The following is a 13,068-nucleotide window of genomic DNA, read 5'->3' as shown; positions in this document are numbered from 1 at the left end:
GGTCGTCGGGAGTAACTATTTAACCTTATCGTATTGCGACGAATGCAAATTACGTGTACAAACGTATATACGCCGCCGCGTGCAACTCTATAGAGATAATCGAAACACCATAAACCAAAACTAGCCACCGCTCAATGCGACCGGGTTCCTCTTCATAATGTATGATCAACGAATAACGGATTCATGATACACCATTTCAATTCGAAATAAACGTAGATACGATCTAGTTACATTTGTTTAATTACCGATGTAACGATGATTTTAGAGATGTCAAGTTCTACGTTTACATGTCGTTCACGTGAATATCGATCGACAGGGATTTTATTCGACCTTTTGTTTCGACCATTCACCACGGATATTATTGTTAAATTAATTCCGGAAAAATTCTCCCTTCCATTTATCTATCTCCTTATTATATCTTATTATTCAAACACGCTTTAATCGTGCAATCGAATCGTTAATATTTTTCGAAATAATCGATAAGAATAATTATTTCTCTCGAGCAAACGTATCCGTCCGTCAACCGGGGCATTGTGAGTCTGATATAATACGTTGATGCTGGAAAAGATGCGAACAGCTTTGAATAATGGAGAAAACTAGTAGCTGCCATTCTGACTCTTATAGGGGCGGTCAGGAGGCTACGTAACTGCGATGGAACTTTTCTGTTCGCCTAATTGTCCCAAAGGGATGACCTCAACGTTTATTATGCCTTTATCCGCGTACTTTAATCCCGCATCCTCCCCACGATTCTTTCGTCCCCACTCTTCGCAAAGCGATTTATAATTAACGCCAACGTTTCAACGAATCTCCCCACTGTTCCGCATTATCGATTCAATGAACCGATTGTTCCAATTCACCCTTCTTATCATAATCCAATTAAATTTCACCGTAACGTATTAATTATTCGACGATATACGGGATCCGTTATTATCCATCAATGATTGATGCGCACAGCGACGAATGACCGAACGGAAAATTTCGAATCGAACTGATGATTCGAGTGGCTCGAGGATTCCTTCTTTGGATCAGAATTACCTCGTTAACACGGTTGTAATCGACCCTTGCCTCTTCTGGAACTACACGAGGACATAATTAATGGTGAAAGCATTTGATACAGCAGATTTTGGGATCGTCCTCTGTCCAGCATGGATTGGAATAGATATTCTTTGTTCTTTGAACGAAGTTCTTTGAACGAGTAACGCGCACTTGTCTTTGTTTGGATTAAAAATTAAAGTCGAATTTTTCCTTGTGCAACAAGTCTGTTTATGCTGAATATAGAAATAATATTATGATAAAAGACGTCACTTCTTACCTCTACTCCGTGCTTATACTATTCTTCGTCAAGAAGAATAAGTTAAAAGTAAAAAATAGTTCGATTTTTTTTTTTTTATGTTAAGATAAGTTTTGTCAACTTCTTGTTACCGATATGAACTCGCATCGCAAATGCATCTCATGGCTGTTACCATCGATATTCTGTCATCGTGTATCCAGCAATTGACTTAATGATCCGAGTGAATCTACTCTCGACGCAGGACCTAAGTGCATACACGAGGTAACATATTGGATGCTCACACGGTTAACAAGCATCTGAGCAAACAACCTACAACGGCCTTGACAAAGCGGCTGCAGCTCTCGCAGTCAGTCGAGCTCGTAATGTAGGGCGCCAACTACAAAATCTCGTTGTTTGCCGTTGCGCGTGAGAAAAATCTGAGAAAGGTATACAGAAAATTGTTTAAAATTCTATCAGCTGAGCACACACGTTTATACACATTAATAGAAACGTAAACATTTGTTGCGAATGAATCTAATCCACTGTGTTGGTAAAAGCGCATTAAAATCCGACGAAACAAGCCTATGATCGTAAAATATATTTTCTAACTGCGAATTAATTGCTAATAATTATTAATTACTTGAGGCTATTTTTACAATTTCATCTTTATTTTGACGCGTGACGAAACAATTTGATAATACGCGATGCTTTCAAAGGTCTCGACACTGTGAATTTGTGAACGCAAACCTATTGACGGTGCACAGAATCCGAGGGCGTGTGCGAGGACAGAGTATACACACGGCAGGATGCAACGTTAGATAGAGTCGGGTTGCTGCGTGAATTATAGAGATCGCCATCTATTACGAGATTGAGGCCAAACACCTTACACACTTACATTCTATGGTTAATCGTAATGATGATTATCTGCGTCTGAAAAGATATTGTTAAATGAATCGTTTCTCGAAATTGTTATTATATCCATTGAATTTCTGAGAAAAAGATAATTGGACAGGAATAATACTCGTAGAAACATGTGTCTCATGCTTTAAAGAGCAGAGAGATAAAAATGTTTACGTATGATACGAGGAATATTCGTGTATTTAATTACTTTTCTAAGAATGAGACATAACACAAATGAAACGTAATAAAAGGTGAAATTAGCTAAGGAAAAATCTCAATGATCAATATATTATTCCAAGACAATTTGAATAATTGTAACATTAAGAGCAGCAATGTTCTTACGATTAAAAATTCGAATCGAATGATAAATTCTTTAAGTAAGGCTATTTATCTTTAAACGATAATCGATCGATGATATCATGAAACAAGATCTACGTATTCTTAGAATAAACTTTTCCAGAAAAAGCAAATAAATATGCTTTTACAAATAAATCGTGATAAGACAGTTAACTGATAAGGCCGATCGGTGGTGATATTTAAAGCAACCAGTTGATATCAAACCTCAGTCTACAGTTAACGATAAAACGAAATAAACTCGTGTCTCTCAGGAAGATGAAAGCTAGCGTTTTCTTGCCAATTACGGCTGTGGCCATTTCGTTATTGGTCATCGCACAAGTGAACTCCGTTCCCCAACCTAATTTCTATGGTTCGAACAATACGAACAAGTCTCATGACTTGGTCATCGGGTATAGAATGCCTGGCGACAGGCTTATACTGAGACAAAGTATCATCAAGAACTCCTCGTGGGGCAGGATAGTAACCGACGAAAAGACATTCAACACAACAAGATTCGAAAGGATTACTCAAGTCCGAGCTCTTGATCAGAAGACCAATGGTAACGGGGCGTACGCGAGCATCCTCTTTGGTGGCCCAGGATGGAACAATGTCACTATCCGGTTCAAGAGCCAGAGGGGTCACGGAATCAACTTCATCGTCGAGGTCTACTCACGACCATAAGTCGCCGTTCCACGAGATACATATCCCAAATATACAAATCAAACGTTATTTATCCTCTTTTCTTGCAAAATGGACTTCAACTTTTTGAATAATTTATTTGTTCAATCTGTAACTAATTTTATCACTTGATGGAGCACAATAAAATGTAATCAATTTGTTGATTAAAATAATCGTTATTGAAATATGTACATATATATATATTCGAGCTAGTTTTTACGAGGACGAGGGTCGAGAATGCGGTGTAGGTAAGAAAAATGGAGAACGGTAAGAAGAAGAAAGTTATTCGGGAGTGGTGTCGATAATAATGCAATTAACGCTAAAGTGAAACGACTGGACGCTGGCCGAAAAACGGATTGCGAGGAATTCACTGACGGAATGTCTTTCTTGTATGCCTTAATCAAGCGAACCCCAATCTTGCTCCCAACGATGGCTCCCGATAATTCTTTCTTTCGTTCCTTTCCGCTTCTTCGCCGTTGCGAACAAGGAATCCGGCCTCGTAGACCCGTTTCTAGAGAGGCAAGGATTCCCGAGGCTTACGTTCAAACTACTATTTTGCGCATGCACGCGTGGCGAGCACGAAGGAGGAACAACCGACTGGAAAATTGTTGTCTCTTCGTGGCGCGTTCTAGCGTGAGGGGTGGGGAGGATCGTGCCGGTCCTCGAAGGAGGAACTTGGGATCGAGTTGAGGGCCACTGGAATTGGTATCTCAAGCTTGCGAACGACCATTTCGTTAACCTACTTATTCTATCTCCGTCCCATCCACGGAATGAGTTAGAGAGTGCCTAGTTTGTCTCCAGTTTCTCTCTATCTCCTCTCGAAACGTGTCCCTGCTCCGGGGGGAAATATAATTTTCTTTCTTTGCGAATTGTTCTTTAATGACGGCGGACGCCGAGGGGGCCAGTGAACTTCCGTTTCCGCACAAATGAAATTTTGTTTGTTTAAACTTGTCTTGTATTTCGTGTCGTAAAATAAAAACGAGACACGACTTGTGCGTATAATTTCTTTGCATAATTTTATCGCATTCGATTCGATTTTTTATTACCCAAAATTTTATAACATAGCGTAGTGTCAAAGCATTGCTACTTTGAAATATTTATTCGTTCACCGTTGGCTAAATACATCGGAAATAAGCGTATAATTTGATGATACGATTGTGCCAGTGTAATCTCATCATGTATATAGATAAGACGCGATCGATAATTTAGTTACCTGTACTATGCAATCAGAAATCGGAAGGTGGTGCAGTGAAACACCAGAGGATATAGAAGAGAATGATAGCACATGTTGTTGAAGAATAAAAAAGTTGCCTTATTACCTTCGTGATCGACTAAAAATAGTTTTGTATATAAAGAACTTACAAAGTTTCTCCATTTGACACCCGATTCTATAATCGTATTATTTACGTACATATCGTGGACTCTAGAGTTCTATTTTAGATTCTTCGAATATATTTTTATACCTGATCGATGCTTAATTGATAAGTCAGAAAACTCGAGGAATACGATGGTATGGCATCGAATACAGATCGTTGCATTTCCTTCCCAATCTCGATAAATTTAAACCATAATTTAACGATGAAAAATCGGATAAAAGGAAAGATTGGTATTTTGAATTCAAAGTTTTCTCTTTCTCTCTCTCTCTCTCTCTCTCTCTCTCTCTCTCTCTCTCTTGTATAATCAATTCTGATAAGAAAAGCTATGGCTCGTAAAGTGTGTATGCATCACGAACATCTGACCGCAACTGTCAGTCGAGCATAATGCAAAAGCGTAAGGACCACCGTGCCTAGTCATAAACCTGTCCCGCACGCTTTTGGTTATTGCTTGTAAAGTTGCGAAGCTGACGAACGAACGTGCATGCGAAACAATGCTGGACAGACAATTCGATGACAGGATTGAATGAAAACGAACGGATGAACGGAAGCGTGTTTGCACGACCGTTGGCATTTACGACAAAAGAACAGACTGTCGATTCAAAATAAGCATTATTAGATTTACAAGAAAAGCGGTAATTTTTTTAAATTCTATGTTAAAAACAAGAGAGATGGTGTGAAATAATAATAAAAAGTTTCATTGTGGACAAGTTAAGAAAAAAATGAAATTATTGATACGTTATCTTTTATCTTCCTTTTTTTTTTTTTTATCTTTATACTTTATACACATTAAAAGTAATGTGTAAAAGAAAAGTATCACAAGTGTTTGACACATGCTACCTGAAATATTACTGACGTAATGCAAGTCAGCCGAGCTATAAACGTTACACAGCAAGTCTCCTTCAATGAAATGATTTTAATGGATTGGCCAACTGACTTGCATTTTTCGTTTGATACTCGACACGATTCGAGCAAATCTTCTGTAAAAACTGATGAGGTTAAAGATTCATCCGTACTTTTGACGACTTGTATATATCGATTTCAAAATATCACATGACAATTACGATTAAATTAGCAAAAAAAAAAAAAAAAAAAAAAGATAAAATATACATGAATTTATATCGTTCCGAAAATAATTAATAAAAATATAATACTCGTGCATTATGATTAATTTATTTTCATTATTATTATAAAATCTTTTTCTTATGTAAAACAGAATGTGATTATGGAATATTATTTCGATAGCAAGATGTACTAATATATCATTTGAGTATAAATCCTAGATCCATTTAGGAGTGTTTGATATCAACGGTAAGTCCTTTGAAACTAATCTCAGTTACTGATTAGGCACAAATGCAAGATCATAGTACGGTCACAACGTAAGTCAACTGTATTACCCGATGCGGTCAGCTCGTTAACTGTACCATGTCCAAATAATCTACGTTTATATGAGAAACACGATCTTAATATCCTTTGATCGGTTTCCTTGCGAAGAAAATCGTATTATAATTATCATGATTGAAAAGGAACAAGTTAACGAGTTGTCAAATCAAATATAAGATCGGATGTGAGTATATAGTGACAAAATCTTTTAGAAAATAATGAATGAATTACATAACATATAATATTTTCTTTGAAAACATATATTTAAATCGATTTATGTTTTTATTTTACTCTTTGAAAATGCTTAAGTAGATTTAATTCAAATCATCATCATCGTTATAGATTTATCTAAATCATTTTAATCTTGTTAAGCCAATTAGCCTTTACGTTTCACGCGTGCGATCAATGTTTCCTTATTCCTTAATTTATTCAACAAAGAGAGAAAATAATCGCAATAAAAGTAAGACCGGATAGAAAAAGTATAAGTAGTGGAATATTTTAGAATTAAAATTCAGGAAGAACTGGGACAACCAGTTTAAAAGCTCTATGTGCCGCGGAACAAAAGTACCGCTCGAGTATGGAACTACCATCTCTGAAAAATCTTTTTTCTCTTATGCTACATTTGAATCTACATACTCATTTTTATAGACAACGTCTATCGTCGGTGTAGAAGGTAACTTATTGAACGAGTTCTTCTTACTCGTGTGAGAGAAGCGTAATGCACATTTGAAAATGTAAAAAATTAGGAAAACGTTTAAAAGAATATCGTTCTTCGTTATATATTCGTCAAATTTTTACATATATTTATATGAATAAATATAAAGCAAGAATTTTAAAAATTTTAACAGTGCTTGTATTTTTCAGTCTTTTTTTTTTTTTTTTTTTTTTACCACTGTAATAAATTACAAACATTTCTTTTTTACATTTCCAACATTACTACCGAAGATAAATTATTACACGTTCCAAGAAAATGGCATGGCATATCGTACGAGAGTTAGAAAAGGTAAAAGGACGTAAAAGTGGTGGGTGTTAGGACAGGTGAACTATAGCAAAGATAATCATCGTCGAGGGATACAGGGGTTTGCGTCAATAAATATTGACATTTACGCGCCTTCGTATATCGATCTGAGGAATAACTATCTCGAAGGAAGATTTAAAATATTTATGTAATTTATACCATCAATATTATTCGGTAATTTTTTTTCAATAATTATTTATAACGTTACGTGCATTTTTATAAAAATCATTAATGATTGTACGTAATTGAATAGATGTGAACTTTATTGAATCGAATCAATTGAATCTTATTAGAATCTTATTTTTTTATGATGAAGAACGACGAATGAATAATGACACAAATTTCGCGATTATTAAACATTTTCATATAATTACACCTTTATTTTATACTCCTAATATTTCATATAATTTTGATCTATGAAACTGTATAAGGAATATAAATCATTTTATGAACGATCTACATATTTATGTTTGGGTTATGGTAACTGAATTTTCGAGCGGACCACTTTCAGGGGTGTCTCAGATATTTTTGCAAGGGTGCCGCCACTTCGACTGTCTCGTACAGGAAAATGTTTTTAGTCGCTTGAAAGGGAAGGATGAAGTAGATTGAGAGTGACGTATACGAACGTGTTTGCGTATGAGAAAAGCATAGGGTCGGTTGGTGGTAATTTCTCGGACTGGTCAGTGGAAGAGTCTCGCATAGAACGGCCAGATAACCCGTGTCGCAGACCACGGATGTACGGAACTGTATCGATCCAGGCGTTAAATATTTAATCGCAGGAAGAAAGTTCAATACACCGACGGTAGGGCGGTTGTCTTTCGAAGACAGACCGAACGAACGAAAACGAACAAGACAGGAGCAAGCCGGCACGCAACAATTCCTCGTCTGCCCGCTATTTGCCAAGACTGGGTTGACTTTCATTATTTAGAGCGGCGAAGAAAAATGAGGATCGTCGACACGTCGTTTCTACCGCATATCGATCGTAATTTACCAGACAACTTACCCACATGATGTGTGTATGTATATCAAAACCGCAGCATTCTACGTAGGTAAGAGCCTCGATTTTTTGTAAATATACATCATCCGTAAGTGATTTATCACGATTAACTTCTCACAATATAAATTATTTTTTCAATTATGTATGTATGAGGTACAATGTAATTTTGTGAAAAATATATATAAAGAGTTTATTATTACGTGAATTTAATCCATTCGTAGACTATTCGTACCATTCGTATGATATTTGAATAATTTCAGAATATTATAATGAATACGATGATGTAGAAAGAAATTGTTGAAATATGGACACGAATGAATTTAGGTTAACTATTCATACATAAAATATATCCCATTCATAAATAGAAACGAGGTAATGGAACATTTCTACACGAACTGATTCCAAACTTCATTCGAATAACTTCCGGCAGTTGAATCTCTGAATGCGGAAACCGTTTGGTGAAATGCGATTGCTTTTTAACGAACTGTTTTTTCAAGTAATTCGTTTGTAAATTATAAAAATATTAATATTTATTTTTGTAAAACGTCTTTAAAAATGACACAAACCAATTTAACATATTAATTTAATATATATATATATATATATATATATATATATATATATATATATATATATATATAAAATAAAATAACGAAACTTAATTATCATTTGAAATTTTGTACACAATTGATTGAAAATTTTAACTGTGCTAGCCAATCTATTGTGCCACGAGAGATTGATTGAAAATTTTATTAATGTTTAAATATAATACACAAAACATGTCAATTGAAAAGTTTTCATTAGGAAATAATTATTTTTAATGAATTATAAACGTATATCGTAGCCAGTAAATTTCACAAGCAAATATATTCTATACGTATTAAGCATCTTTGATAGTAATGGAATATCGATCGCATGTACAGATTTAATACTTGGTAATAAAAATGTCGCGATTTATTTTTTAAAAAATAAAACAGGCCAATTTTCTACTCTATATTGACAAGCTGCTTGTTACTGGAAAATTGCATCGGAAGCACGCGTAACTACCGAGTGAAGTCGATAAACAGTGCTGAGATACGATCTTCCTCGAGTCGCTAAAGCAAGCTTGGTTCTTGTGGATTGTGGTGCCGTCTTTTTTGGTAGTACACTTTTAAAAGAGTTTTTAGATAAGAGGACTTTAATAGCTAACACTGAAGTTACTCGTAGCGAGTTTTAGTACATCTTAGACTCTCGTGTTAGGTTCAAACTTTGGATCACCGTATTATTAAAATTTCTATTTTTCTATTGTGCTTTATATATTTTTCTATTATAATTTACTATCAAATAAATAAAAAGACTTTTAATATTTTTTTTTTGTTTTAATTTAAAAACGCGTTGGGAATTTTATTGGGAAATTTTATGATTAATTATGAATTATAATATTTTTATGAATCATCATATATGTTTTACTTTTTATGATTTTTTAATACGATGATCTTTGCATGCAAAAAAGATTTTCTCTGTATATTCTCTGGAAACAAGCACAAATAAATAATTGAAAAAATAATTTATTAAATCTATAAATATATATCTGAAAATTACTGTATTTTATTAATTTTAAAGTATTTGCAGATTCTGTTTACACGAGATTTAACGAAAATATCTAAAATTAATATTGAATCGATATAAAAAATTTTCATTTATTTAATTAAGGAATATACAATAAAATCTGTCCCAGCGATTAAATTTCAATAGATTAAACAATAAAAAAAAAAAAGAAACGAAATAAATTGATAAAAAAGAGAGTTAAAAAATGTATCATTTATTATTATTTTCAGTCAGTTATTTTTTAATATTTAAAAATATTTATAAAATTAACAATACGTGAGCTGTATTAAAGTTGTAAGAAAAAGTATTTTAAACGGTTTACTTTAAAGCTGTGCGTAATTTTTCGTAGTTTCTACAACAGCCTTAAATGGCGACGAAAGTGCGACTTTTAATTGCGTGCTTCGCGAAACGCATCGTGCGAATGCAACATATTCCCTGCTCCGCAGCTCCCTTAATGAGATGGCCGGCTGAGCCGCCTCATCGGTGTTAAAAATGTTCCTCTCGCGCGCAACCGAGGAGATAGGTTCGTACACGGAGGATCTTTCTTGTGTGCACGTATTCCGTGCTCTAGGTAGTTGCACACCCCTTGTATCTTATGGCAGGGTGCTGTGGGGACTCCCGCTTCTTCCTCCTCTGCACGGAAGTTGTGCTCATGGGGGGTGCTTTTACCGCCTCGCGGATAGCACCAGTAAGTATGTACGTTCTTGGCGCTTGCGCACGTTGTTTTCCATCCTTGTCGTATGCATACTATTCGGTATACTTTGGAACGAATCCTTTCTTTGTCGCTCTCTTCTGGCTGCATCGTTAGGAGAGAAAGAGAAAGAGGAAGAGAGTGCGCGCTAGCCAGCGAAAGCTTCGCGAGCGAAAGGGAGAAAGGAAGGAGTAAAGGAAGACAGAACGTTTACGAACGCGATAGAGAGAGTGTGCGCAAGGTACGAGGGAGAACGAGTGAGAAAGCCGGAGCGTTGCGTGGGGAGCGATCGCAGCTCGTCATTCGAAGCCCGCCAACGGACGAGCGAGCAGCGACGGCACGGGACTGCGATTGAAAGTACCCACGCGATCTTCGCGAAAATAAAGAGTACAGATACAGGCTTACACCTGAGATTTAAACAGGCGAAGAATCACATCGTGACAGAACATCTATTTAAACAGCAGTTACCGACTGTTTTGCGATAGCAAATCAATCGCCGGTGTAACACGCTGGTTCGTACGGTCCACTCGAACGAAGCGCTCGTTTCTCGTTCGGTTCGCTTCGGTTACGATCGTGTCGGCCGCAGTGCTTACGGTGTTCGTCTCGCGTGTTTTCATTTCAGAGAGGGAGAGTGACAGCGAAAACAGTGGTGGAAAGAAAACAAAACTGTTGACAGTGATTAAACGTGACTCCTGCAAAACATCCTTAAAGGATATCTGTGCTGTGTGACAATTTTCTCGTTCGAAATATCAGGAAAAACGAGAATCCGATCGTTACAAGGACGAGTTGCAGAGAAGGAGCAGAGTGTAGTTTATTCACTGAACCACTAGGGTGCGTGTTTCGTATGTGCGATTGAAATCAGTACCGGTACAACAGCATTACGCGAGACATTGATAATCGAATTTGTGCTTCGATCAGTGTTCGTTATTGCGGTTAAAAAAGTTCATCGCGACTATTTTTATTCGTGGTCGGATTGTGTTATAGTGTCGTTTCGTGGTCGATTTAAAACCGTTACATTTTTTCGAAGTACATCGATATTTCGAAGTGAAGCTGGTTCAAATCAATTGCAAATCGTTCATTCTATGAGCTTGAATGTAGAAGGAATATCAAAGTTACAAACAATAACAGTACAATTTGCCTAAAATAAGTTATAGAATCAAATTCTAGGAATATACAAAAAGAAATAAACATTCCAAGGAACGGAGACGCCATTAATCTAACAGACCTGAGGCTATTGTAGCCATTATCTTGTAACGTACGACATATTTGAAAAATTGAAATCTTGTTTCGCGCGCAAACGGAATATCGTATTGGTCGCTTTCGGAAAAAGTTGGATTCTTCAAATATCTTTTTGATCAACTACGAGAAATATACCAACGTTTATTCCAATATATCGATAAAAGAAATAATAAAATTTCTGGTATATGAAAGAAAATACGTTTGGAAGAAAATCTATATTCAATTGTGTATTATTCCTGTGGAAAACGATCGAAAGAAACAACTAAGGACTGATTTGTGATTGAACTAACCTTTTTTTCACTGTCTTCATTGTCTGAAAATTTAAAAGAATTATCATCTTAAGATATATATTCCGAGTGTCAATGTTTCGTCACGTTACGTTAAAATTTTGACACTGAATTCAACGGTGGCGCAGTATTGAGGAAACCAAAGTTGCATTTAGCAACTGAAATTCAACTCCAATGTTCTTCGTGTGCTGTCTAATTCGGCGTCGTGTTTCGTGACATTATAGTCGCGTGTGTGCTACATAGGTGCTCGTGGACGAATGATTTATCGTACAATCACGTGAAAAAAATATATTCGTGTGTGCAAAGAAAGCTTTTTTCCCAGTTGGATTACAACGAAGCAACGACATTGTGTTCTCTTCGTAGGAGTGGAAGGATTTGCCGCGACCCCGTGAATTCCGAATTCGTCGTGTCGATCGAGACAACAGACAGCGCGTGGCCAATTACTCGCATCGTTACAAGCATCAATTGATTAATTAACACCTTAATTAATTCGTTCGATCGGTTTTAACTTTTCGACACCGTTGCTGCTCTCGTGTCTACACTTTTTTAACGTTTTTGTCCGTTTTCACGAATTTATCAAGATCGTATCGCGATCGTAATTGATAGTAATCGGAATTTCTCTCATTTTACACGCCAACGCCGGAAAATTGATTACACGCGATTCAACGTTCGCGGCGATTAATTCCAGTTTTGATTGTCAACGTTTTCTCGAGTTCGATTTTCATCGTATAGGCAGGATCTATTCTACATAGATCCTTTGTCCGATTAAACCGGGATTACGTGCTAGTTCGTGGAGGCAATCGGTCTGTAATTGTGCCACGCGTACGGTTAATCGCTTGTCTACGCGAAGAACAATAAACGGTGGTGTTTACGTGACGAAAGTGCAGACGCAGCCCACTCGGTCACTTGCAAAAAGTGAGTACTCTGTCATGTTTCACCATTACCTATGCTCCTATATATGTAGGCATATGAATGCAATGCGTGAACCTGTATCGGTCGATTCACTAACACTAGCGCTGTCGTACACGTGTCTGCGTGCACCTGCATGTGGATATGCGTGCGCGTACACACACGATACCTCGCGGTATTCATTCAAAACAAAACAACCGTGCTCATCCATTACGAATATGCATGGATATATGTACACACGCACACGCATGCATTTGTATGCATACATTTTACAAGTTAACTGGTCCTGCGACAATATTGTTTTTGTCGGTTTTAATTAACATTTCGAGGTGCTGGCTACGGTAAGGGCACTAATGAGAAACTAAATTTCGCGGTATGATTTTGTTTTTTATGTTTTTCT

General features: G+C 36.4%; 1 protein-coding gene across 1 annotated transcript; it reads left to right on the top strand.

Annotated features, from left to right (window-relative positions):
• The first annotated feature begins 2,672 nt into the window (after nucleotides 1-2,672).
• Nucleotides 2,673-3,354, top strand: LOC100872207 (putative salivary secreted peptide). Its single transcript, XM_003691295.4, has one exon. It carries the CDS (start codon nucleotides 2,783-2,785, stop codon nucleotides 3,185-3,187), a length of 405 nt encoding a protein of 134 aa, XP_003691343.1. The 5' UTR covers nucleotides 2,673-2,782; the 3' UTR covers nucleotides 3,188-3,354.
• Nucleotides 3,355-13,068: the final 9,714 nt, after the last annotated feature.

Source organism: Apis florea, unplaced genomic scaffold, assembly GCF_048593485.1.
Source record: "Apis florea isolate Af1SG1 unplaced genomic scaffold, ASM4859348v1 contig_3772_pilon, whole genome shotgun sequence".
In the NCBI taxonomy this organism is placed as follows: domain Eukaryota; kingdom Metazoa; phylum Arthropoda; class Insecta; order Hymenoptera; family Apidae; genus Apis; species Apis florea.
Note: the sequence above shows the minus strand (reverse complement) of the source record. Positions and strands in the feature narration are given on the sequence as shown.